The sequence below is a fragment of the Carassius gibelio genome, chromosome B16 (genome assembly GCF_023724105.1).
Source record: "Carassius gibelio isolate Cgi1373 ecotype wild population from Czech Republic chromosome B16, carGib1.2-hapl.c, whole genome shotgun sequence".
Taxonomy (NCBI): Eukaryota; Metazoa; Chordata; class Actinopteri; order Cypriniformes; family Cyprinidae; genus Carassius; species Carassius gibelio.
The window spans coordinates 16,353,970-16,381,087 of NC_068411.1; the positions used below are offsets into that span (position 1 = coordinate 16,353,970).

General features: G+C 37.9%; 1 protein-coding gene across 5 annotated transcripts in view; it reads right to left on the bottom strand.

The window, feature by feature from the left end:
• ddr1 (discoidin domain receptor tyrosine kinase 1) overlaps positions 1-27,118 on the bottom strand; it is a 31,954-nt gene that overhangs the window by 3,586 nt on the left and 1,250 nt on the right. Inside the window, exons 2-17 of one of the 5 annotated variants that reach the window (XM_052578100.1) lie at positions 18,132-18,284; positions 14,063-14,165; positions 11,242-11,470; positions 11,013-11,160; positions 10,780-10,882; positions 9,711-9,897; positions 7,611-7,860; positions 7,079-7,192; positions 6,337-6,384; positions 5,397-5,557; positions 4,577-4,778; positions 3,853-3,966; positions 2,011-2,306; positions 1,725-1,852; positions 691-888; positions 348-612 (exon numbers count right to left, since the gene is read on the bottom strand). In XM_052578100.1, coding sequence (XP_052434060.1) covers positions 348-612; positions 691-888; positions 1,725-1,852; positions 2,011-2,306; positions 3,853-3,966; positions 4,577-4,778; positions 5,397-5,557; positions 6,337-6,384; positions 7,079-7,192; positions 7,611-7,860; positions 9,711-9,897; positions 10,780-10,882; positions 11,013-11,160; positions 11,242-11,470; positions 14,063-14,165; positions 18,132-18,228 — 2,643 coding nt within the window. In that variant the 5' untranslated portion in view covers positions 18,229-18,284. Of the gene's footprint in view, positions 1-347; positions 613-690; positions 889-1,724; positions 1,853-2,010; positions 2,307-3,852; positions 3,967-4,576; positions 4,779-5,396; positions 5,558-6,336; positions 6,385-7,078; positions 7,193-7,610; positions 7,861-9,710; positions 9,898-10,779; positions 10,883-11,012; positions 11,161-11,241; positions 11,471-13,054; positions 13,114-14,062; positions 14,166-18,131; positions 18,285-27,118 lie in introns of those variants that run through there. The other 4 variants (XM_052578104.1, XM_052578101.1, XM_052578102.1 and 1 more) reach the window with 4 other exon arrangements.

A 27,118-nucleotide genomic window follows, 5' to 3' on the forward strand; every position in this document is an offset into this window, starting at 1 on the left:
ATATTTACTTATTCTAAGATTATAAAAAATATTAATGAATAAATATTAATTAAGTAAAGGTCTCTTCATTATAAAATAAAGAAAAATATTAAGGATTTTCACACTTTTTGGACCCCATTATATACTGTATTTATGCCTATTAATAAGTTATACTATAACTTTTACTTTATTTAATTGTATTTCTTTAATATAAGCTATAAAATATTAACCCTGACGATAGATATTATATACACCCACACCCACACATACAAACCTATACATCTATGAATCAAGCTAATAAATAAAAAAAGTTTGGCACTAATATTCCTGTATATTTTCATTTATTATAGCAAAGCTCTAGTTCTCACCATGAGGATGCACTCCCATGCCATCCAGCGAATAGGCAGCACAGCTCGTCCCTGTATCCTGTAGTAATCGCCAGCATAGAGGTTCCTGCTCATGCCAAAATCAGCGATCTTTATCTGGCGCTCCCCGCCGCGGTCCTCCCCCTCCCCCCTCTCTCCACCCACCAGGCAGTTCCTCGTCGCCAGGTCTCGGTGCACAAAGTTCAGAGACGACAAGAACTTCATTCCTGACGCGATCTGACTCGCCATGGAGATCAAAGCTGGGTAGCTGAGACAGAGAAAGACATTTACCCTTCCATGTATGTATTTCTATTACATAGTATCACTGCTCTGTGTGTTTGTGTACCTGATGGTTGGAGTGTTATGTGAAGGGCCGGTCTTGTCCAGCAGCACTCTGTGGGAGAGGTACTGATTGAGGTCGCCGCTCTCCATGTACTCTGTGACCATACACAACGGGTCGCTGCTTACACACACACCCAGCAGGCGGATTATGTTCAGATCCTTCAGGCGAGATAAAATCTTCACCTCCTTCAGAAAATCATTCCTGTTGAAAGAAAAGCATGAAAAGAATTAGAGAGTGAAAAGAGAAGAGGAAATGGAAAGTGAAAGGACAGAACATTAAAAGGGAAAGTTCACCGAAAATTTCATTTACTCACCCTCATGTTGTTCCAAACATGTATAAGTTTTTTTTAAACACAAAAGACGCTGTTTTGAAGAATTCTAAAGAACCAAAGAGTTGTTGGCACCCACTGACTCCATAGTAGGGAAAGAAATACAATGGAAGTCAATGGGGGTCATCAACAGTTTGATTTCCAGCATTCTTCAAAATATCTTCTTTTATGATTAACATATGAAAGAAATGACAATGATGACCATTTTCATTTTTTTTGTGAACTATCCCTTTAGGATATAAAGTGTATGAAGAATTTGAGCTTGCTATAGTTTTATAAAATACACAGCAGGCATTGTTTTACAGGTGACAAACTTTTCCAACCAAATCTTAAAATTCTTTACAAAACATATGCAACAAGATAATACAACATCGTATGTCCCTCTATAATAATATATCAGGGTTTTTATTATTTGCACGATTAAACTTTTTAATTGCTCAAATGGCAGTTCATTGGGGCATTCAAAATTGCATCAAAATATTTTTTTAAAAGGTAACAAAAATGTAAAATAAAAACAAAATGAATACAAATTAATAAATCCTTTTTCATTCATTCGAAGTAACATTTGTCTTGTTAAAACTTGACTTGCATTGTAGATGGAGTAACATTTCAAAAACATCACAATATTTATTACACAATATTTATAAACTATAATAATTATAATTATAATAATAATAATAATACATTTTATCAATAATAATTCAGTTACCTGGCATTTTTAGAGGCATCTGGTCTTAAAATCTTCACGGCCACCAGCAGAGGGCGCCCTTTCCTGACATTAAATGGGAACTCCAGGTTTGCGAGGTCCTGAGGGTTTTCAATCTCACACAGATGAACCTATCAGGAAGCATACAATAAATAGCTTGTTATACAGGAAACACTATTATTAAAAAAAGACTGCTTTTGGCCACAAATTAAGGTTTTTGGAATAAATATTTCCTTAAAGCAAAAATAGGTGTTTTTATTTGTAATATTTTTGTAATACTAAATTATACCTCTCCAAATTGTCCTTCTCCCAGCTTTTCTTTGAATACAAGTCGTTCCCGTGGCAACTCGGGCAGCGGTGGACAATCAGTGGGCGTGGCTGAGAGGGCGGGGACTGCATATGTATTGTTACCACTAACCCCTTGCAGACTGATGATGTCAGCTTCTGCATAATGAGGAACACTTCCCCCGCCTCCGGAAGCTTCTCCATAATGAGCTGCTGACAGGCCAGGAGGTGGAGCTCCAGGGTAAGGAGGCGGTCCCTCCTGAATTGGTTGGCCTTTATCAACCATATCAATAGTACATGCTGAGAGAGAAAAAATGGAGAGAGGAAAACCTTAGAATAGAGAGCTAATCAGCCTTATGACATAATACTAATGAGTAATTATGAACCACACACATGCTCTAAAACACTCACATACACTGGAGAGGACACATCATGTACACGCATACTGTGAAAACACTAACATACTGCTGTGGGCTCATGCTACCTCTTTCCTGACAAAATGATTAACTACCTTTAAGGTTTTTTTTTTTTTTTGGCCCTGTAGACTTAGAAAACAAACTCTTACTTTTGCTCTCGCTAATATGTCCACTGACAGTATGAAACAGCCGATATACTACTGTTTGGGTTCAGTAAAATTTTCTTTTGAAAGAAATGAATAATTCTGGTTCAGCAAGCACAAACATTTGATTGATGGTGGGATTCTGAAATAGTGATATTAAAAAAATCTGTTAAATAAATGCTCTTCTTTAGAATATCCTGTTCATCAAACAATCTGGTTGCCATGTCTATGTTAAAGGAATAGTTCACCCCAAAATTACAATCTGATCTTAATTTACTCACCCTCATGCCATCCAAGATAGCTGACTTTCTTTCTAGTAAATGTTCCTTACTGTTTTACTGAATAAAAACACAACAACAACTACATATTGGATGGGCTAAGTGGGAGTGAATTTCAAACATATTTTTTTGGGTGAACAATCTCTTTAAGCAACACAACTGATTCAGTGCTGTGAATAAAACTGCAGCTTAAGAACCAAATCATCATATTAGAATGATTTCAGCTTTGTCATGACTGGAATAAATCACATTTAAAATATAGCTATTTTAAATTGTAATAATGTTGCAAAATATTTCTGTTTTAATGTATTTTTGAGATAAGCATTAGACAAAGTATATTATGGATTGTGTTTAATACCATTTTGTGGTGGAAATTATTCAACCCTAAAAAATAGAAGTCAATATCTAAATAGGCTTAATATTTTCCCAAATTTTTTTCATCATAAAAGATAATTTAATACAATTACAGTTTTATTAGAAATTAGACAAAAATGAGTTTGTCATTTTGTTTTCTTCATACACCACTTTAAGCATTTCACTGGCTGTGCCTCCTGGGTAAATGTTATTTGCAAAAATGTTTCTGAAAAGTTGAGTTTGAGAGGTTTTTCTTACTTAATAATTAATGTTTATTCCATTCATCATACTAGTTTTAAACATGCCGATTCATTTTTGTGGTGGATTTTCATATTGCAATATTGAAGGATTACATCTGGAACAAGAGTAAACCACTACAAGTTTCCAAGACTATTTTAAACGTGCCCTTTAAATAACAAAATATTCCATTTAAAATCTTTTTGTTTTAATAAAAATCAACCCCAGAGACATAAAAGTCACAGAAACACACTTAAAAAACACCTTTTATGAATGTTTAATATCATCTGTGCTGTTCTGGGGCCATTATATCACTCTAACCATTACCTTTAGGACTTCAGGGGACTTTAACTGTTCACTGGGGAGGACACCACCCCTTGCCCCTTTCTTAGGGCAAAATAAACCCCCTCTCTCTTACCCTGGGACAGGTTTTGGGGCTTTTCTTGCTGGCTGTGGCAGTTTGTCAGCCTGTTGGGGCCGTGTGTCAGGTCAGACAGGAGGAGATGATATGCTGGGTTGTTTAACAGCAGTGCTAGGAGGACACACACACACACAAATCCCACGGACACACGAGTCCACGAAGGGCACGACAGTGTGAGCGGTCACCAGACGACAAAAAATGACACGAAACGGCACAATCACAATCAAACCACAACACAACACGACACAACACGAGACGACACAACAACAAAACACAAACAACAGGGCCGTTAAGGGGTGACAGAGCAAACCAGTTACATGTGAGATGCACAAACACAGCAGGCAGTGTTATCATTGATAATGACCCAGGCTGTTAATCATCTCTTCATTGGTCAGTCCATTATGAGAGATTCATTTATGTTAATTAATATACAAAAACAATCACACAATCATTAAAAAATGAAGTATCATGAAAGCAACTATGGAAGGAAAAACAGGAACCTTTGAGTACAAGTGGGGTATGAGTGAAATAAAATCTCCCTCCCTCCTCTCTCTGTCAGATAGTACAGTGGCTCTTTGTGTTTGGGTTGTGGATTGTCTTAAAGTACTTTTTCTGATGTGGTTTTGGCAGTGCTGTTCACTCTCCTTGGTGACCCGGGCTTCTGTGCACTTACTGAGTTAGGTATGTGAATGCTGAGTGTGTGTGTGTGTGTGTGTGTCACCTGTGCTGTCACGTTGCTCCCGGGGCCGCAGTACAGTGCTGGGCTCCTGGTATTCTCCCTCACGGCCCCGGTCGTCGGGGAAGGTGTGTATGCGCTGGTAGCGGCTGGAGTATGTGTGGGTGTTAGTGTTGTTGATCACCACGTTGTCCAATGGAACCGAAAGATGAACCCGCAGCTCGTCGTTGGAGAGGCTCCCTTGGGCCTGGATATAAGGAGATTAAAGCCATGAAATCTAATTTGGCATTTCGTCCATGTCTGTTAGCCATCTGTGTGCTAGTATACTCCTAAAACTCTATAACAGATAAATGCAAATAAAATGCAGTTTTCTATTATGAGAAAATAAATCAAACAGATAAACTACAATTGTATTATTATTATTATTTTCATACAACAGCTTAAAAACAGGCCTGGCCGATATTTAGCATTTTCATGGTTATCTGTATGGGTCATTTTCAAAACCGATTTGCCTATAATAATAATAGTTTTAATGCAACATTTTTCTCAGAGCCCTTGTTATTATAAATTTAGATAATCATGTAAATTACCATTAATATACCAGTGCAAATTATAGGTTATCGGTCTACTTGACGGATTAATTTAATGACTCGCTAATGAAGATTTTACTTGATTAGGTGATAAGTGAATGATTCAATGACTTACTAATGAAGACAGATCACTTATTTTATTTCTACTTGAATCAGTGCTTTTGAATGAATCAGTAGAACAAATGAGTTCATGACTCACTCTCAAAGACAATGATACAAATACTGAAAAGTCCCAGTGCTATTAAACTGTATAAAAACACAGTAAGGAAAAACACCTTGCCAAGTAGTTTCTTCCAGTACTGCCTCCAAAGTATGACAGCTATGACAGCCAATAGGAGCAGGATAATTCCAACAAGGCAGCCAATCAGGATGGCCGTGTTGCTGCTGTCATATTTGGCCACAGGTAAGCCTGCCCTCAGAGTGACAGCAGGAAACTCTGTTAAAACCAAACACAGGAAAGTTTTATGATTAAGTGTGTATGTTAGTGTAATGCTAGTCTGATATTACAAATGATTACAAACACCATAAATGAGGCATTTCAAGACATACAGAGTGTTTAGAGAATACAGCCAAAGCTTATCTGTCCATTACAGCCACCTTCTTATCTTAGTGCTGGGTGGAGCAGTAATAAGTTAATGCCTTCATGGTCAGTGACACACTTTGTGTGATTTGACTTGCTTTCAAAGCGTTCTTATACACTGTTTGTTTGTTTGTGTGTGTGTGTGTGTGTTCTTATGTTGGTAAATTTAGGAGGCAGCTGTTGTTTTGGGGGACTGTAATAAGCTTTGAAGGGAGTAAATGAGCTGTGAGAGTGGGCACAGTCCTAAAGCTGAGGGAACTGAAGTTAAATCAAAGAGGGACAAGCGCAAGGACAGCTGGAACAATTCCACAAAGATCATTTATGAGTTTGGCTATATGAAACACTCAAAACAATAGAGCATTGTTAAAGTTAAGAAAAAAAAGAACATCAGAATCATGCATAAAAAACATTCTCTCCAGGCATCGAGATTGAAATGCATGCACTCACACGACAAGCAACCACATTCTCAGGGGATTTTATGAGGGCAGGGTTTTCAGTTGTAAAGAGGTTTAGAGGGGAGCATTATAAAAGGCCTCTGTACTGGTAAACATGCCATAAAAATCTAAGACGTAAGAACAAGTATTGGAGACGGTACTCTTTTGTTCCCCTTGTCCTCCTCTCTTTCTCTCTCTCACCTGTTGGTATGCTGCTGGGCAGTAGTGAAGTAATGGTCATGAGGAGGTCTGGAAAAATGAGGGTGTACAAGTCAGAAGAGGGCGAATTAGAGAGATAGAGGTAATGGTGACCTATGAGTGCTGAAAGATGAGGGAGGGCAGACTATGAGGATGGGATGAAGCTAGGCCTTTTCAGTTTGTAAGGATGCATTTTCTCAATAATTCTCCAGATAAACCTCATAAATAGGGTTGTAAATCAAGAAATGGTTCCATCAGAAAAAATGAAATAATTACAATTTTATTATTGATTTTTACATATTTAGTATCATTGGTTTAAAGTTTTTTTATTAAATTTTTTATAGAGTATTTGTTGTAATTAAGTGTAGTATTATTTTTATTATTCATATAAAGTATATTTACACACAATATGTTATACATTACTATATTAAAATAAGTAGTTTTGTTTTTGGCTTGTCCATAGCAAAATACATTCTACAAAAACAATACACACACACACACACACACACACACACAAGTGTGTGCTTATATGTGATGCGGTATTGTACTTTTACCAAGTATTTTAAAACAATTATCGGGATGGGCAACATCCAAAAATACTAAAAGTATCATAAAAAATCATTACGAAACCAAAATCATGAGAATCTTTGCGATTCCAATACTATCAATCAGCGCTAATGCAAACATGGCAGGGCTGTGTATGCCACACAGACTTTGTGGATGGGTTGACGTGTGTCCGACTCACCGGTGGGGCTGCTGGTTCCGTTTGTGGGGCTGGGGGTGTGAGGAGAAGTAGCATTGAGAGGACGAGTGCTGGAGGAAGGCAGGGGAGGAAGGATGGATCCATCCTCAAATGGCACTGGAGACAAGACAGAGAAAAGGTAATGGAGATAGAAAGAATTAGATAAGCAGGCTTTATTTCGAGTACAGCATGAATATTGATCATTCTGGCTCTCTGTCTTATCTACAGACCGATCAAGAACCGGTCTCAAAGTGAATGTGACACAAAATCTTACTTTGAACCCACTTTGAACATTATTTAGTTAGGGTAATTTTATTTTATATCATAACATTAGGCTGGTTTACAACTCTCTAATAAAAAACTCAACCAGCTCAACCATCAAACTGCATGAAACAGGAAAACAAATCCGGTGTATGTAATAAGTCTGATACATAATAAACTGCTACTAACACTTGAAAGTGGCTGCAGCACTGTAATGCTAATGAGCCAGAGTACTTTGCTGTGAGAGGTCAGGTGTGTGTGTGTGTGTTCATACTCGAGTAGAAGCTTATCTCGCTGATGAGGAGCCAGCGGTCACTGAAAGAAAAACGGCAGCGCAGAATTTGCGCCGGTCGTCCTCCGAGCGGCAGTGAGATGGTGCGGGACGAAGGGTCGTGCAGGTCAGACAGCGGCACTTCAAGCCTGAACGCAGGCTCCGCCCACGGGCTCAACAGACTGGCCTTAAACTCACACACCACTTCGTTAAACACCCGCACATGCTGAGTGTGTCTGTGATTGCTGTGCACCTGAAACACAGAGATTTAAAAACAAAAACTGCAATCAGACACATCGAGACTGCAGGGAACAAAAATAAGGAGCAGTGGAAACAATAGAGAAATCAGAAGAAAAGTATTTACTACACAAACGAAGAAAAAGAAAAAAAGAACCAGCGAGCGAATGAAAGGTGGAGGGCAAGAACATAAATAATGTGACAGGTTAGACATTAATGGTGTTGTTAGGTCAACGTGTAACTGCTGCGCACATGTGTGCAAACGCTTATTGATACATAAACTGTTACAACAGTGCAGGAGGTTAACACGTAGCAAAAGCTATCATGGTGACATCTCATAAGTCTCTCTCTCTCTCTCTCTCTCTCTCAAACACACACACACACACACACATATATGCCTTGTTGGGCTGCAGTGTAAAAAATATTTTGTAAACATTGTTCGAGTATATTCTACAGGAAAATTCCATTTTCAGATTTGTACTTACAAATCTATTATTTGTGAAATTTACTGGCAGTTTCTGAGTGAGAACTGTTTTAAAGTAAATCCAACAATGATTTATTCTCTGTGTGTGGCAAACTTTGCAGTGGAGTTCCTGAAGCAATGGGGGGTTGATTTGTAGAGGAAAAGTGCCAGTGAGGCTGGCTGTATTCTGAAACTGCAGATCTAAACAATGGTCTGGGAGAGTGAGCACAGAGAAGCAACATAAATCATCGCACAAAGGCACGTGAACAAGCGCTTGTTGTCATGGGAAATTAAACCTCTGGTCCTTTTTCTTAGTATCTTTTGGGAATCTGCTGCAAGACTTGCAGGAAGCAAGTATTAGACGAAGTGTTCAAAACAGTGGGAAGCTGCAGGAAAAACAGGGCGACATGGGAGGATGATGGCGTTTCTGAATTATGTTATGTCAGGGAGAAATGAATGACGAGAACACTGGCTCTGGAGACCGGAGAGAGCTAGAAGTGGTACAAACTAATTCTCATTCCTGGTCAGAAAGACGCTTAAAAATTACAATGCACTCACACAAACACACATACATGCAAATAACAAACTAAAGAAATAATTATGGTGCAACAAATTGGATTCAAAACACTCGGATGCCTCTCAGAATCACACACGACCACAAATGCAAAGCCGCAGGCAGAAAGACGAACAAAAACAAATCAAATGTTCATTAAAGGGTTGAAGGATAATGACAGACTCCTGAGGGCAGATTTACTGAGGCGGAGCTTCATTACTGCCCTACTAACTGACTGAGATGAATTCTGGGATAGTGCCTGCCGTCTGGCACAGTGGAAAGTTGAACAGCAGATCATTTATTCATCCTCAAGTCGTTCCAAACCTATATGACTTTTGCTTTTTTTTTCATCTGCAGAACACAAAATAAAATATTTCGAAAATATATTTTTTATGTTAATGGAATTATTTTAATATTTTGGACTCCAATGACTTTCATTTTATGGAAAAAAACTGTTATTTTGTGCTCTGCAGAAGAAAGAGATGAGTAAGATGAGTAAATGACAGAATGTTCAGTTTTTTGGTGAACTATCCATTAATGTTACGTCAGTTAGCTGAAGCTAGAGATTAAGCTTAAGTTTTAAACATTTATATTTTTCTTACACGAACACAATGCTTCACTTCACAAGGCCTTTCTGAAACCCCTGGAGATGTGTGGAGTACTTTTTATGATGGATCGATTAACTTTTTTGGGCTTCAAAATCTCATCGTCCATTCACTGACAGGACATTTTTAACATTACTCTGACTGTATTCATCTCAAAGAAGAAATCATGGGGCAATTTTTATTTGTAGGTGAACTTTCCCTATAAGTTTCCAAACATATTTCAGGCTGCTTGTACACGTACTGACCTGCATGGTGTGAAAGACCCGTGTTTTCTCAAAGTGAAACTCAATGTCAACAGTGGGCTGGCCCAAGATTTCTCGATTCCAGCCGACGTAATCATATCCTGGCCACACTCTCAGCTCTTTACTCTCCATGAAATCATTCCCACCTAAAACACCATCACACAACTGGCCCAATCCTCCGAACATCACCCTACGGAGAAGAGAGAGACATAAGTCATTAGGCATGTGCACACACATACACCCAGATGCATGTGCTCACATACACACAGATGCATGTGCTCACATACACACAGATGCATGTGCTCACATACATGTTGGACTTTCCCATGCATACCCACATCTGGCAAGTGTCAAACGTTAGCTTAGCTATTGCAAACATTTCTGGTCCATTAAAACACATCTGGGAATGTTTCTACACAATATTCGTCAACCCCACCTGACAGATACACATACATACATGAGAGAGGGCTCTGGACTTTACATACATCACAGAAAATTAAGCCTGACAGGAGCAGGTGAGATTTGAGAAGTTTACCTCAGCAAGTTCTCAACTGCTTGTTTCTGACACACAGCATGAACCTAGGGTTGTGATCCAAGGAACTGTTGTTTTTCTGCTTTTTTTTTATATATATATATGGTTCTAGAATGTGCATTCTTCTACAATTCTAAAAGACTTTTTAAGCATGATTTCAAATGTACTCTGAGCTAGTTCTTTTTAGCATATCAAAAACATACAAGTGAATGACTTAAAATACACTTTCCAAACTAATGACTCTTAAAGGTCAATTAAGTGAATCAAACACACCCAGCTTATATTTTTTATAATTGATTTGAGAAAGTTATTAGAAAATGTATTTATTTATTTACTTGTTTCTTTTTAATGCAATTATTCACTTCGGCCTACTTGTTTGTTGGGAGACAAGAAGTTGATGATTTTAAATTATATTTGGTGGTTTCTACATGATTTTAGTTACTAACTTGATAGCACACACATACAATTTTCATGCAGATATGAAACACTTTTAGGAAGTATGAAATTACATTCTTAAAAAAAACAGTGTGTGTACATTACCCTTCCTCTTTACTGCCATCATAGATGGAGTCATTAAGGTAAACAGGAGTGCCTGACAGGTCCATCACATGGCCCACAGGAGCGGTGTATGCCTTTAGTCCGTCTAACAGAAAAGCAGCACATAACTCAAAGGTAAACATCTATCCATTGCAAAATGTTCCTGGTGTGCATGTAATGGAGTTGAGAGTGTTTGTGACCAGGATGATGGATTGCTTGTCGCGTGTTGGACTCACCCTTCCAAACACAACCGTAGAGTTCAACTCTCAGACAGACGCTCATTACGCGGTCCGCCAGCGGGTAGAAGCGGATCATGCGTGCTATGATGGGCGGACCCAGGTCCTTCAGGACCACATCATACGTGTTCTTGTTCCCTGACACCACCTGAGCCAAAAACATAAAATATCTAAGATCCAAATTCTGCTAACAAAACTTCAAAAATTCAAAGGGGGGTGGGTTACAAACCTCCTGTCCCCAGCGGTCCTTCCACGTTATCCAGTGTCGTCCATCACGAGAGTATTGCAGCCGGTAACTGCGTGCAAACTCCCGCCCGAGCCCGTCTGCATGGCGACCCTGTGTGCCCACCAGAGACAGGAAATGAAGCTTGCGCAGATCCACCTGCAAGTACTCTGCGCCGCTGGGAAACACTGGACCAGCTGGACACCATGCTCCATCCCCTTCTCCAGTACTCAACCTAAGACAGGACACAAACATAAGCATTATGTACATGCTCAACTATATATACACAATTACAAAGGTACAATTAATTATCCTGAAAATAACACCACAATGCAAACATTCTCAAACAAATCTCAGATAAAACAAAAGCAAAACAAATCAGCACATAACAAAAAGCAAAATACAACACACAACAAATCTAAACAAGCTAATTAAAAAACACAACACAAAAAGCAAAATACAACCAAACAACAAATTAAAACAATAAAAATAAATAAGCAACACACCACACAAGCAAAATACAAAACAAGATAAACAAAAACAAGAACAAAAAACACCACAAAAAAAAAAACAACAACAAAAAAAAAAAAAAATATAAAATACAACAACACACAATGACCCGAAATAAAAATAAAACCCTACAGGCTAATGAGGTGATATGTGTAAGGTGAGGTCTGTGTATAAACATCATTACCTGGTCACACTTTCTCGCATGCCTCTAAAACATAACACACAACCACCTGTATGACATTTAGGCCATTTCCTCTTTTAAACTCCCTAACACTAACACACTTCACTCTTTAACACAAGTAATAGCCCGAGCTGTTGGCTGGCTCAGTATCGGTACTAAACGTTCCTCACTCACAGAAGAAAGAACAACACTGAATGTCTCCGCATTCAGCTACTGATATCACATAGGTGACGAGACACAGATGACACACAGTGGAGACCACAAACACTCAAACGATAAGAGAGATGTGCCTGAAATAAGACATCCCAGTGAGGTGAGGGTACTGTCACCTCACTGAGACCTCACTGTGACACAGCTGAGAACAAGAAACTGAGACCAGTCTGAGACATTTCAGATTCACCCTTGAATCTTCACCATGACCTCAGAGTCACAAAGTCCTCACAGAGTCTTGCAGACCTTTTCATAATCAAAATGAGATTTAGTCCACTTTGAAATGATCTAGGACACTTACACCATCACAGTTCAGTCAAGTAAAAAGATCAGTGTTGGTCCAGATCCAATTTAGAAATTGTAAGTGCAACAAAACTACAAACAAGGTTTGCTCCTGCAGAACATTCCACTTCTAACCAGTTAACAACGTTTGTGTCGCTGTAATATTGTTTATTCCTTGGTAATTTAATCTATGTTGCTGCTTTTCCTTTGTGAAGAGTGTTGGCTTATTTTTTTACTTTATACACAGAGTTCAGCAATTGTGTTGTTGAAGTAAAAATCCTATTAATTTCCTCCGCAGGGGAACTGATGTTTGACATTAACTTCTAAACTCTTAAAGACAGACCTAAAGTACATTGTTTGTTTATCGATGGTGATATGCTTTTATAGATAGTGAAGGATAGTAATAGAAATCTATGGAAAGTCCCCACGATTCAGAGAAACCTAACGTGTGTGTGTGTGTGTGTGCATAAACAATGTAAAATATGTCAAATCAAAATCTTTACATCAATATCTTTTGTGATACTTCATAAGATTTGTTTCCCCCTTCAACAAACCCAATAAACACACATTCTTTTTGCATTGGATATTTACATACTTTTTAGCTTCAAATCAAATTTGGACATGTTTGTGATTCACCTCGTAGCTGGTTGGTTTTGTTCATAGCTTATAACTTTTCAAAGACATTTTCAAAATCTCTGTAGGAGAAAAAGAATGGTGAATTGTTACCATATACTTTTAATACCATTTTTGCACACAATGAATAGTATACATTTATTATACAGAAGTCTTTGCACATTGTTTGAAGGACACCAATGTGCCAGATGTGGAATACATGTTGAACAGATTATCAAAATAGCAGTTAGTTGCAGCTCTTCTTCATTTGGTCTTTCTCTCACTGCATCTGTTGGTCTTCTGCATATTGTCAAACAGCTGTTCTTTTGAGAGATCACGTGTGAGAACCCTCCCTTACATACAAACATCACACACACCCCTAAAGCACTGTATCCCCACCATAAATCCCATCTTCAGCACCTCTCAGCACCCCATCATTCCTCTTAACCTCCACCCTCTTTCTTCTTTATTCCCCTTCTCCATTTAAGGCTATTGCTCCTCTCCCTCGGTCCATTTTTCCTGTAAATCTCCTCTCTGTTCAAAATCCCCCTGCTGTCTTAAACAGAATGTGGACTTAATAACAACCACATGATCTGTGTGCTGCCAAAAAACAGAAAACCCTTCGCGTGCACCCATGCTTCTATCTGTTTCAGGCAGGGACAGTTGACGCTAACCTCAAAACTTATTAGTCAATGTGGTTTTGTGTCTGTTTTTGTGTTAGTTGTGTGTGTGTGTCTTACGTCTGCTACCGTGTGTGTGTGTGTGTGTGTGTGGTATTGGCCTGTATTCAGCAGTATGAGAGTCTAGTCCAGACAGACAGTGCTGTAATGTCATTACCTAATGCTCTATATCAGGATACGCTCCATTACTGACATCTCATGTAACCTAATCACGTCCCCTCATGAGCCTCACAGAGCCCACAAACACAAACAACCAACCACAAATCACAAACACAAAATCAGTGTGAGAATACTGAATTATCCACGCAACTAGGGAGCAACGTGTGAATTGAAAGCATGTGTTCACACTTACCTGCCGTGTTTGGCCTCGGTCGAGTCGGACCAGGCGCTGGATGCAGTGATGTCAGAGTCGCGAATGGTGCCATCCTCCATCCCCAGAGCATAGCGACACTTAGCTGTGGGTTACAGAAGAAAACACTTCAGACATACACACACAATGAAGAATCAGGACTGACAGAACTGAAACTAAAACACTTTATTTTAAGCTATTAACAAACCATTAACTATGACTTTTGCCTCAATAAACTCCTAATTTTCTGCGTATCAATAGTTAGTAAGGTAGCTGTTAGGTATAGGTATTGGGTATGTAAACTAGTTAATAGTGAGAACTGCTCCATATACTAAAGTGATACCAAAATTTGCTTGTTTAACTGAAAAAAGGCTGAGAAAATACCCAAAACTGAAAGTATTACAACCAAATTAAAACGTAAAAAAAAAGGTTAAAACTAAAATGAAAACTGAAAATAAAAGACAATTCAAATCTAATCAAAACTAATCCCTGGAGCAATGTTTTACCAGACTTCTTGGCGTGTTTTTGTCCTGATAAGTAAAATATAAGTAAATAAAGTCCCACACATGCAACGTTGCATTGTTGGAATTGCTTCAGCAATGTCTTACAGATGTATAGCGCAGGGAGCAGGAAAAATGAGGAAGAGATGAAATGAGGAGAGTAGAGAAAAATCTTGGCACAAACAGTGCTTAAATCATCCACACGGATCACGTGTCAGTCCAGCCTGTGTGTCAGTCCAGAGGGTGTGCCTGTCAGTGTGAGCTGAAGCTGGGGCTGATGGGGGACGTTTTGGGGGGGGGACGTGCTCAGTTGCTGTAAAGTGAGTCATGAGATAAGAATGCGAAGGCTGGAAAACAAACCCTGCCCAGCCAACGAGACCCGCACACACACACACACACACACACACACACAAAGAGAGTCACACTGTGGACAGGTGCCTGTTTCATTACATCATACCTCTGCTGCCAATAAAATGCTTTCTCTCTTTCATACTCTCTCTTTCTCTCTCCATCACGTGTAATCTGTCTATCTCACACATCTCCAGCTAATAGAGAGCAGAAAAGAGCTGTGCTTTACAGTCTTTCTGGATTAAAGGCAGATATCTTCTCGTTTCAACAATAAACAGTCTCTGTGACACGAATGCAGTTATTTTCTGCTCCTGATCTATTTGCATCTCCCCGCTCATCTCTCTCTCTCCTTAGGAAACACATTGTCCTCACTAAATCAAAAAAAAAAAAAAAAATCTTATTCATTAGCCACCTGCAATCCAGCTTAACCAGATGCTAAATGATCAGAAATAGTACTGTAATTATTTACATTCGGCACTATGTGAGCATTACATTTATATGAGCATTGTGCCAAGTATTCTCAGACAAAAATATGCTTTACCTTAGTTATAACTCCACATAAATGCACATTTGGCATGCTAGAAAATTCTCTATCAGAGTAGCATTTCAATTAATTTTTTTGTGAATCACTATCGGTCCTCTCATTTTCAGTCTCTGGCAAGCCACACGTGCAGACGTTCCAGCTTCTTACATGATTAACTATCAGTAACCGGTCATGGAGAAAAACACTGCAGCTCATACGCATGGATCATAAGCCTTTATTCTGACTGGGGCTGAATATAATGACTTCTAATGACCACAGAAACATTTCACAGGCATTAAAAACACATTAGAAACCTCAACAAACACACAAAAGTGGCCTCGAAGAGTTTAAAGACAGGAGAGAAGACTGATTAAAGGAAATCTGACTTTAGGAGGACCCACACATCCTCAGGGTCGGACCACAAAACCACAGATAAATAAACTGAGAAAGTGTTTCTCACACTAACAGTGGTGGACGAAGTACACAAATCAAGTACTTGAGTAAAAGTACAGATACGTATAGTAAAATATTACTCCAGTAAAAGTAAAAGTACTCCTTTTTCAATCTTACTCAAGTGAAAGTACAAAAGTACTCAATTTTTTATGTACTTAAGTACAAAAGTACTGAAAGATAGATGTTTGCAATTTTATATAGGCTACTTAATTTAATGTTATATTAGCACATATTTTTTTATAATCCTACTGCTCAAAATACCTGGGATTTTTTCCAAAATAACCACTATATGGAGTCAAGATATATTTTTGTTGTTGATATGGACTACGTTGATGAGAGTAATGTTCACTGTGAAGCTTACACTGTGATGTACCTGAGAGAAAACAGAGTTGACCATCTGTTTTTCACCAATAAGAACAAAGTAATTAAAAGTTTGTTTTACAGAACATCAAAGTTACAGTACAGACCAAAAGTTTGGACACACCTCCTCATTGAAAGAGTTTTCTTTATTTTCATGACTATGAAGATTGTAGAGTCACACTGAAGGCATCAAGGGCTATTTGAGCAAGAAGGAGAGTGATGGGGTGCCGCGCCAGATGACCTGGCCTCCACAGTCACCGGACCTGAACCCAATCCAGATGGTTTAGGGGTGAGCTGGACCTCAGACAGAAGGCAAAAGGGCCAACAAGTGCTAAGCATCTCTCGGGGAACTCCTTCAAGACTGTTGGAAGACCATTTCAGGTGACTACCTCTTGAAGCTCATCAAGAGAATGACAAGAGTGTGCAAAGCAGTAATCAAAGCAAAAGGTGGCTACTTTGAAGAACCTAGAATATGACATATTTTCAGTTGTTTCAAGCTTTTTTGTTATTAATATAATTCCATATATAATTCCACATGTGTTAATTCATAGGTTTGATGCCTTCAGTGTGAATCTACAATTTTCTTAGTCATAAAAATAAAGAAAACTCTTTGAATGAGAAAGTGTGTCCAAACTTTTGGTCTGTACTGTAACTTTATATATGACATGATAATAAGGCCTGAAGTTATGAAGAACATTAAGGAAAATATAATTATATTTTCATAATGATTCTTTCCTTCTCAAACCTTGTCTATGGTTTAAAAACTACCCTGGCCAAACGGGGTGCATCTCTTCCCAGTTTAATAATTACTGTAGTTACCATGTTCTGAACATCACATCCTTTCTTTTCTACCCAGATGTAATCTCTCTCTCTCTCTCTCTCTCTCTATAAATATATATATATATATATATATATATATATATATATATATATATATATATATATATATATATAGGTGGTTGAATAAAAATATTTGGACATTATTTATAAAAATTACCTCAACTTAGCACCAACAAGCTTGTTAGCTAGACAGTTATCATCAGCTAACAATATTTACTTATTTTCAGTACGGTTATGAATAAACATTCATGTCTGTCTACTTGTCTAGTTAATCCAAACAATATACATATGTATAACGTTACTGTTGATAAACAATATAAAAACAGACGTCACATAGGACATTTTAATAAAACTGTTAACATTATGGCAGCGGGGAATTTGAACGTGCATGAGTTATTGTATTTAATCTGTGTTATTTAAAGTTGTTTTTTTTTGTTTTGTTTTGTTTTTTTTTACCTAAAATTGATGTGTCTGCACTCGAGCATTTCAGTGGGCTTAAATAGATCACTCTTTACAACGGATTTAGTTCCCAAACAACTGAAAATTTTGACCTTACTTTTAGCAACATCAGACGCACGCGCGCTCACAAGATCTCCCGGTTCTTACTTCTGGTGACTCGCACTAAACGGTTCATTTGAATCAGTGAGTGGTCGACTCCAGAACAGCTGCAATCGGATCATTCTAATTCCTAAACGAATCGTTTGGTGCGATTCGCGATCCGATTAAAAGGTTTATTTTGAAAAGACTCAGTTCATTCATGATGAATCAGACACCGCTTCTGCGTCTCGGAGCACGTGATATATTATAGGGAGTAACGATATGTTTTATGAAATGTAGTGAAGTAAAAAGTACGATTTTATGCTTCGGAATGTAGTGAAGTAAAAGTAAAAGTTACTCAAAATAAAATTACTCAAGTAAAGTACAGATACTTGAAAAATGTACTTAAGTACAGTAACGAAGTAAAGCTACTCCGTTACTGTCCACCACTGCACACTAACTATGATGTATGACAGGAGCAGAACACCATCAGAACACCTGACATTCTTACCAGTGTCAAAATGCCAATCCACGTCCTCGGCCCCCGTCCAGGAAATGAGGAGGACAGTGAAAAGGGCAGGCAACAACGGCAGCATCTGTGTTGACATAGCAACAGTGACACCTGGTTACCTGTCCAGAGTTGAGCTATCTTCTACAGACATACCTGAGGAAGAGAGAGAAAGAGAATCAGTTACATGTACTGAAGTGAATTCATGTAAATTAATCATTCATTTTAGCAATAAATAGAATCTATACGTTCCAATACTCATACCCTTTTTTCTTTCTTTTTTTTGATTTGAGCCTATTTATTTATTAGTAGTTATACTACTGGGCCGTTGAATGCCTGAATCTGATTGGCTGACAAAAGTTCTGAGGTGTGCAATTCTTAATATATACTTTAGCCTAATTCACACAAGCTCTCTCTCTCGCTCTGTGTCTCTGTCGCTCTCGATCTCTAATAACTTAATTAATAACTTCATTACAATGCTATCACAAACTAAATTACACAATTGCCCGTCGTCAATTATTCCTTACGTATACCTGGCTATAGTTTGTGTAATTCTGAGCTGTAGTTTTTCCTTAGTTCTCTTATGTTTTACTGTTAAAGTTCACTACATATAATAATTAAAAATATATATAATAATTATAATATTTTTTTAAGTATAACACGTCATTATAGGGACCAATTCTCACTATTACCTATACCTCTAACCACTACCTTTCTAAGTATTAATAAGCAGCCCATTAGGAGTTTGAGGCAAAAGTCGAAGATAATGGTTTGTTAATAGCGAGATTTGAATCTTAATATAAAGTCTGACCAATTAAAGAGTTGCCACATACTTTATTAAAGAGCTACTCCACCCCAAAATGAAAATTTGATCATTAATCACTTACACCTGTGTTGTTTTTACACACCGGTTTTCATCCAAAATATCTTAAATTGTGTTCCACAGACGAACAAAGCTTTTACAGGTTTGGAACGACAGGGGGGTAAGTGATTAATCACAAAACTTTCTTTTTGGGGTGGAGTATCCCTTTAAGGGTGCACAAAACATTGGTATGGTATCGGTGGTAGTCTGATATTACAGTTTCTAAAATATATATGTAGTCAATATTTATGCATTTAGCAGTCGCTTTTATCAAAAGCAACTTCCAGTGCATTCAGGTTTTATATAAACACTTGAGATCACTTCATTTACGCTGGTGGTCCATCAAGCTTAGAAATTCTCCTAAACTCAATATACTGCAAGCCAATAAACACACATATCTAAACGCATTAGAAAAAGAAATGACACAGCGTGTCATGTTTTCCATTAACACCAACCCTTTGTCTCTGTGAACATGGGATTTGTGTTTGTACATTAGGTTTCTTTTTTAACTGATACATTTATAAAAATACAAAATGTTTTTTGAACACCAAATGATTTCTGAAGGATCAATTGACACTGAAGAGTGGAGTAATGGCTGCTGGAAATTCAGATTCGCCATCACTGGAATACAAAAACATTTGAAATAAAACAGAAAATTAAACATAAACTGCAATAATATTTCACAATATTACTGTTTTTCCTGCAATACTAATTAAATAAATGTGAGCATAAAAGACTACTTTCAAAAACATGAAAAACATCTGTCTCAGATGTTTGACTGGTAGTGTTAAATGCACATGCTATACACTTGTTGTACTTGTTGATAAGTTACAGTTTTTTTTTTTTTTAAATCACACACACATGCAGTTATTCCAGCATCGTCTGGCATTGCTGTTATTCCATCCCCGTTAAAACAAGATCTCTGTGAATATGTGATTTGTGTTTGTATATGGAATGGGGGTCTGTGTGTGTGTGTGTGTGTGTGTGTGTGTGTGAGATGGCAGCTGTCCCGTGTGGAGTGACAGCGCTGGTTCTGGGCTCTCTGAGAGAGACAGACAACTGATGCACAGCTGTGCAGACACAAGGACAAAGAGCGTTGAAGATAGTAGAATCTGAAAGGAGGTGTGGAAGAGGTGTAGACGAGGCATGCATGTAATAGACCCAGCTTAATGGACTGTGTGTTAGTGTGTGCTTGTCATATTCAACATACTCTCTGTGTGTGTGTGTGTGTGTGTGTGTGTGCAGCAGCCAGTGCAGCTGTCCTGAGCTCGAGACAGGCGGTGGCCAACACACACAGGCTGCAAGTGTTTCCAAAACCCAGAGAAAACAGACAGTACGGGAGAGAGAGAAATATCACTCTGTATGTCAAATTATTTGCTATTGTAACGCAAGTTGGAGTTTATTACAGTTTGCATTACGAATCTTATCACGTCTGTTGACAATAAGTGCAATCGCTGTTGTGTAACCTTAACAACCTATGAACAATTTCAATTAAGCGAATCAAAATGATTGAGAGGGAGAACTGAGACCATGGTCCAAAATGAATACTCGCCAAGCACCAATGAAAGCAAAAATTGACTTTGGCAAGTAAGAGATAATTGCCAGTTGGCTGGTAACTTTATTATGCACTGCAACATTACCTCATCTAAGTCAATTCTTAAAAACAATAGTATGAACTTATCAAATCAAAGATTTATGTAGAGACTGACATAATGACCTGCACTGTTTTTCACTCACAGGAAAGTAAACAAATAGGCTAAATCTTCATTAGTACACAAATGTGTGTGTGCACGGTTTCACTGCCTGTAAGAATATTCTGGCTTGCAGTTGTATAACCTTGGACCCTGAGCACAAAGGAGAAGGGGAAAAAAACATCAAAAAATATAAAACTCAGGAAAGGAGTTCTGCTGTAAATTCAAAGGTAACACAAATTTATATGCTAAGTTTATATGCTAAGTTTGATCTGATCTTTCATTTCCCCTATAAATGTCCATTTCATGTTCTACTAAGAAAGATATTTCTATATAGCAGCATTGCCTTCATGGCTCTTTGCTGGAGCGGGTGAATGAACTAAACCTCCCCAGAGGTTATAAGTATGCTGATAGTCCTGCGGGAGCCATATAGGAACCAGGCTGGAAAGAACGCCCCTATGTACTGCGTTCAAACAGATGAAGATCTTAAACACTCAAATGACTCACTGCATACATCTAAAGTCAATCAGTACCCCTATACATATATGGTAACAATGTGGTTCATAACTCAGGTTGACACCACTGAGGTCACTCTGGGTGTGATTCTGCCCTAGGGAATTTCTCACAGCAAATTCGTCAGTTCAGCTCCATTTAACAAAACCCTTTTTGAGAAAGTTTTAACTGACTTGCCTTAAGCAAGTTCACACACACACAAGCACATCATGAACTGTCAGTATAAGACCTGCTGAAAAAGCAAATCTCATAAATGCTTACAGTGTGGGTGTTTTTGAGTCTACTGTATAACCCTAAGGACACAACGGCTGGGCAAACAACATATCACATCATCAATACACATGACGCATCATCACTGCTGACCTCAATCTGCATAATCACAGAGACAAACTTGAAGAAAAAAAAAAATACATAATTAAAATTTGGGTGATTATTGGTAAAATAATTTACATTTTGCAGATTCTGAAAGGGGGGTGTAAATTTTTGACCAACTATATAAGGCTATATTTGCTAACAGCTTGTGTCAGTGCAAACAATCTCTTGGCATAAAAAAAAGCTACTGTTAAGATTTACAAAAAGAGTCATTGAAAAATTTGTGCTAAAAAGGCGTGGACATACAGTAATTTTTTTCGGCTGACCTTATTGCGTATGCATTTGTAGGAGTTTCCCTTTCAGGCACAAAATGTATGGGAGAAGAGTGTTTAAATGAATCACACAAGGTGATTTACCAAGGTTTGCACTGCAGTGGTCAATTTACTGGTATTTATGCCATTTATTTGCTACCCCAAAAAAGGATGTTTTAAACCAGATGGTGATTTGCGCTGCTCTTCGTAGATTGTGTTGGTCATTATGTATATGATCCAGTTGCGTCTGTGTTCTTTGATGTGCACACTGAATGTTTAGATCAGCCACAGAAGTTCCCCTCACATTGGTGCTTTTATGCTTTTAGTTTTTTTAATTATTCGTTTTTACAGTGTTTATTCTTTACTCTAAAACTGCCTGCTGCTCTTCAGAAAAATCCTTCAGGACACACAAATTCTTTGGTTTTCCACTATTTTTTTGTATTTAAACCCTTTCCAACAATGACCTATTGACTTCAAGATCCATCTTTTCACACTGAGAACAACTGAGGGACTCGTATGCAGCTATTACAGAAGGTTCAAACACTCAATGATGCTCCAGAAGGAAAAACCATGCATTAAGAACTGGGGGTGAAAACTTTTGAACAGAATGAAGAGTTTTTCTTATTTTGCCTAAATATCATGTTTTTTTTTTTTCATTTAGTACTGCCCTTTAGAGGCTATAGAAGATAGTTAAACTTTTCTTGTTTTTATTTTGTTGTGCACTACTAGACCACCGTACACACACACACAAAAAAAGTCAAATGTCAACTTATTTTATAGAAATTATACAAAAATAACTAGCTATTTACTAATTTTTTTTTTTTTTGCTACTTTTAACAGACAAAGATAACAGAGAAAAAGAAAGGAAATTCTCTGGGAGAAAGGAGGAAAGGGATTTGGATTCAAACCTGGATCTCCTGTATGTGGACCACAGTTCAACATGCCCTGAGTGCTAACTGCAAGGCCATCTCTTACAAATCTTCTTTTTAATTTTCAATAAATCATACAGAGTATGCCATTGCTTTCATTTCATCACCATAACAATGTCATAGTGTTGTTATACAACACTGATTGAGTAAAACAGTGTCCAAACTGTTTAAATTACAAAGCTGATTGTGAATATGCGAGTCCCGCTGACTCCGCCAGGCAGTAGAAAGCTTTCCAACCACTCCATCCAAGTCTGTGAAGAATGACTGAATCAATGTGTTCTCACGCTGGCATGAGAAAGAATCAGAGAGTAAAGCTCATACTGAGGAGACTCAGTCTCCTCAGCTCTATTGTTTTGATGTTTCCCTTTAAACATCAGATAAAATGGAATTCTTTATCTCAAAGAGACCGACCACACAATCTCTGAAACACATCCCCTCTGAAGTTAGCTCTCCAACAGCAGCAGTGTTTTGAAGAATGAAGGGTCATGTTAAATCATGACTCAGGTGTGAGTCAGTCCCCACACTAAATCAGTTGCACGTATGAGCTGTTCCTTTGGCAGTCCAGCCAAGATGACCATTAGCCTCTGAATTTGTGGCTGACAGGAAGAGGAAATCTGAATTACTTACTCAATGAACAGGAAAAGAGTCTGAGAGAGGATAGATGAAAGAGCAAGCAACAGAGAAATTAGCATGAGAGAGAACAAAAATGACAGGAAGGTTTAGTCACTTTACCAGACAAGAAAATTTTCCTGGAATTATCCGGGATGGGCCCAATTATTAAAACTGATGTTATTTAAAGCCTTATCTACATAAAAACCTCACCCAGCAGACATTATTTGGCCTTGACCCGCCAGGCACATTTATGCACTTGCCACATTCACCTAGTCACTGTCTCAAAAATACTCACAGCTGACCAAATCCACTTTCCCATGCACTGATATCCAGAGAAGTTTATTTGAGCTAATAAAACAAGAAATGTGTTTTCTTGTTACTGTGTTGACCTGCCAATTATCAAGAAAAGTCAACTGTGAGGTCAGATATTCCATGAAATGGCAGAACTTGCACCATTAACAGTTTATGAAGTCTGAAATGTTCTATGAATTGAGTCTGAGCTCTTTTACATTCAAGTTTGGGAGAAACATGTCCATCTCATCTTGTCATAAAAAGACAATGAGGCTTTACCTCATTCCCGGGACAACTTTTCCAGCAGCACCGCTCCACCACTTCAACTCTGCCTTTATTATTTCATCTTAATTAATTCATCTCCAAGTGACATTATTTCAAATCTACATGTATAATTCCCAAAGATGATTTAAAATATGCAAACATAATTTACATAGAAAGGGAAGATAAATGGCAGCAGTAACTATACAGTACATGCACCCAAACCATCCATTAGTTTTCACATTGATGACCTTCATTTAAACACCTCAATTGATCCAAATGGACTTTCGATTGAAATAAAAGGGGTGGTGCAGACCTGGAATAATCCAATCTACAGGCAAAAAAAATCATGTAAAAACTTGATTCACGATCTTCTCTTAGCTGTCTTTAAGATAAGTCATCAAGGCAAAAACGACAGTAACCATTTGCAACTGGCAAATCATTTGTGAGATGTGCATCCAGACTATTGATATGTTTACCTGCAGAAAGCAGACAAAATCAAACTCATCATAGTGGAAATCACTAAATGTTTCGGTCAACCCTCCAAAACCATTTTGGCTGAAACCAGAGTTCCTTTTATTGGTGCTTGGACCAAATGTTTTTCAGTGGACCGAGACTACCAACAGCACATTGCTTCTAAACAAAGAGACTGGTTAAACTATTGTTGCTGGTTAGAAAATAAGTTGCAGGCTTGTGTTGTGAAATACCACCCCTAAAAATCTTCCTCGGTCTGCATCACTTTATGATTGTAAATGTAGCTTTGTCATAGTAAAAAGAGCTCCGAGATGAACAAAACAGCCCATCGACATACATGAAGGCAGGTTCTACAATGAGTAAAAACAAAGAGAGAAGTGTGATATTACTCTTTTTTTTGCAACTGAATTTGAGCATTTTGAAGTACAACGAAAAAGAGAATAAAAGAGGAGTACAGTCTTTAGATTGAGGGTTATTAGTCATTCAAAATGTGTGAAAAGGCAAGAAAGGATGGCATTTTCAAAAAGTAGACAAGCCAAAAGTAATAATCAACAGAACAATTCCAAGAGAGTCCTTGCACCATTGGTGCTCAGGCCCTAGAAAAAAAAGAAAGTAAAAGAAAATAGAGAGAACAGGTCAAAGCAGCGTTTTATGCCCCAAAAAATCATTAACCTGAGTGCAAAATCTCCTTCAGAAGCTTAGCATTAGATTGCAAAAGATGTATCTTGACTGATTTGATGCGTTCACATATCGCAAAAGCAGAAAGAAGTTCTCAGCACATACAGAAGTGTAGGTGCAATATCTGTCTGATGTCTAAATAAATAAGAAATAAATAAGCAAGCCTGGCAGCAGTTGTGATTGTTAGCCATATGCAAATCAAAACTGTCCTACCTGTTCAAACATATTTTCATATTACATTCAGGTTTATACACCTGCAAATATACCTAGAGGACATGCTAATGAGTGTTTCCTCACCGTTCAAACTACATAACTTCTTCCGTTATATATAGACCATTTAACCTCTATGACCTTAATAAATGTGTATGTACACACAAACACTCGCAGCACTCTATAGGAGCTGACAAGAGAGACTGAAGATAGATAGAAGACAGAGACATGTAACTGAAATGAAATGAAAAGATGGATTGGATGGATGAACGATTTACAGCTAGCTCAACATCAAGACAGGACAGCATGAAGAAAAACAGTGATGGAAGACAGAAGGTGAACAGAATGTGATATGAAGTAAAACAGATTACTCCGGAAGATAAATCACAGTATTGAAAGTATGTGGGCTGAAGGGGAAAAAATGAGAGAGAGAGAGAGAGAGAGAGAGAGAGAGAAAGAGAAGTATAGGGTGTGTCAAAAGAATTTAATAGAGGTAATAAGACCGTGTGATGTTAGATCCAACTGAAAGGACATTTCCACTCGCTATGCCATGCGTTTCTTTTCCAATCCCTCTATCATTACCCACCATATGCTAGTCAGAGATTACCTTGCTGTTCACACACATATGAGTGTGGAGGCAAAACGATTTAAGAGATGCATGAAAATCTATTCATTGGGAGCTTAAACACACACACAGAATGAAGTGAAAAGCAAAAAAAAGAAAAGAAAAGAAAAACAATTTATAGTTCTTTGTATTCAAGTCAAATCAAACCTCCTTTGGATAATGACCCAGCGGAGAGTTCTTGGGCAATTTTTTCGACAAACAAACTCATAATAAAACCCTGACTGCACAGATCAATGTTTCTGACCTCCTCAGAGATGTTTGCGGTGTGTCTGTTTGCAGACACACACACGCGCAGACATTCCTCTGTACCCCTCTTTGCATTTGGTCCCCTCCCTCGGTGACACAGCACAATTCAGTGCACTTTTCATTCATTGTGTCTTTATTCACAAGCCTCTGAAACCCATTATAAGCAGAGAGAGAGAGAGAGAGAGGAGAAAAAGAAGATAGAAAAGGGGGGAGGGTGAATTTTCAGCTTCATGGTGCATTCATTAGCATCTCTTCATTGCTTTTGCGCATACACTGCATTTTCTTTTGCCTGTTCAGAAGACACAAAAACCTGCTGAAATACTTATAAACCCCATAAAATACTATCTTTATAATATATTTACTAGAATGAAAATTAGATGGGAATAATCTGACATCGTCTGAATGGAATCCCATAGCTCTATTACTATGGTTACCATGGTGATTTTCCCTGTCTGCTTTTTCAGAAAATTAACTCTCTTTTTTAATGCAAAAGTCCCCTTATGTGTGCATTTTTTGTATGGTTGGTGATTTAGGTGCTTTGAAACCAGTTTGAAGTTTCTCTCTTGACACCGATCCATCCACAGGGTCTTGTGGTGGTCTGAGATCATCTCTGCCACAGGGTCACAACAAAACAACTAGATCTCATAACAAAACTTTACTTCACGAGGTGGAATTTCATACACATTTGTCTAGAAACATACATTTAAAAAAAAAAAAGGTAAACATGGAGGTCCACCTCTTACCTAACTATCAGTGGAGAGCTATACATAACATACAAATGAATTGGTACAAATTCGATTTAGCCACAAATTTGCCAAGATGTAAAATACTTACAAATCACCATGATTTTGGACAAACATAACTACTATTTTACCCATTTAATCCTACTAGTAACATCTGGGACAAAAAAGTACCTTTCACTTTGAATGGTTTGAGTTGATGAATTTACATGGAGCTGTAAACAACATAAGTGCA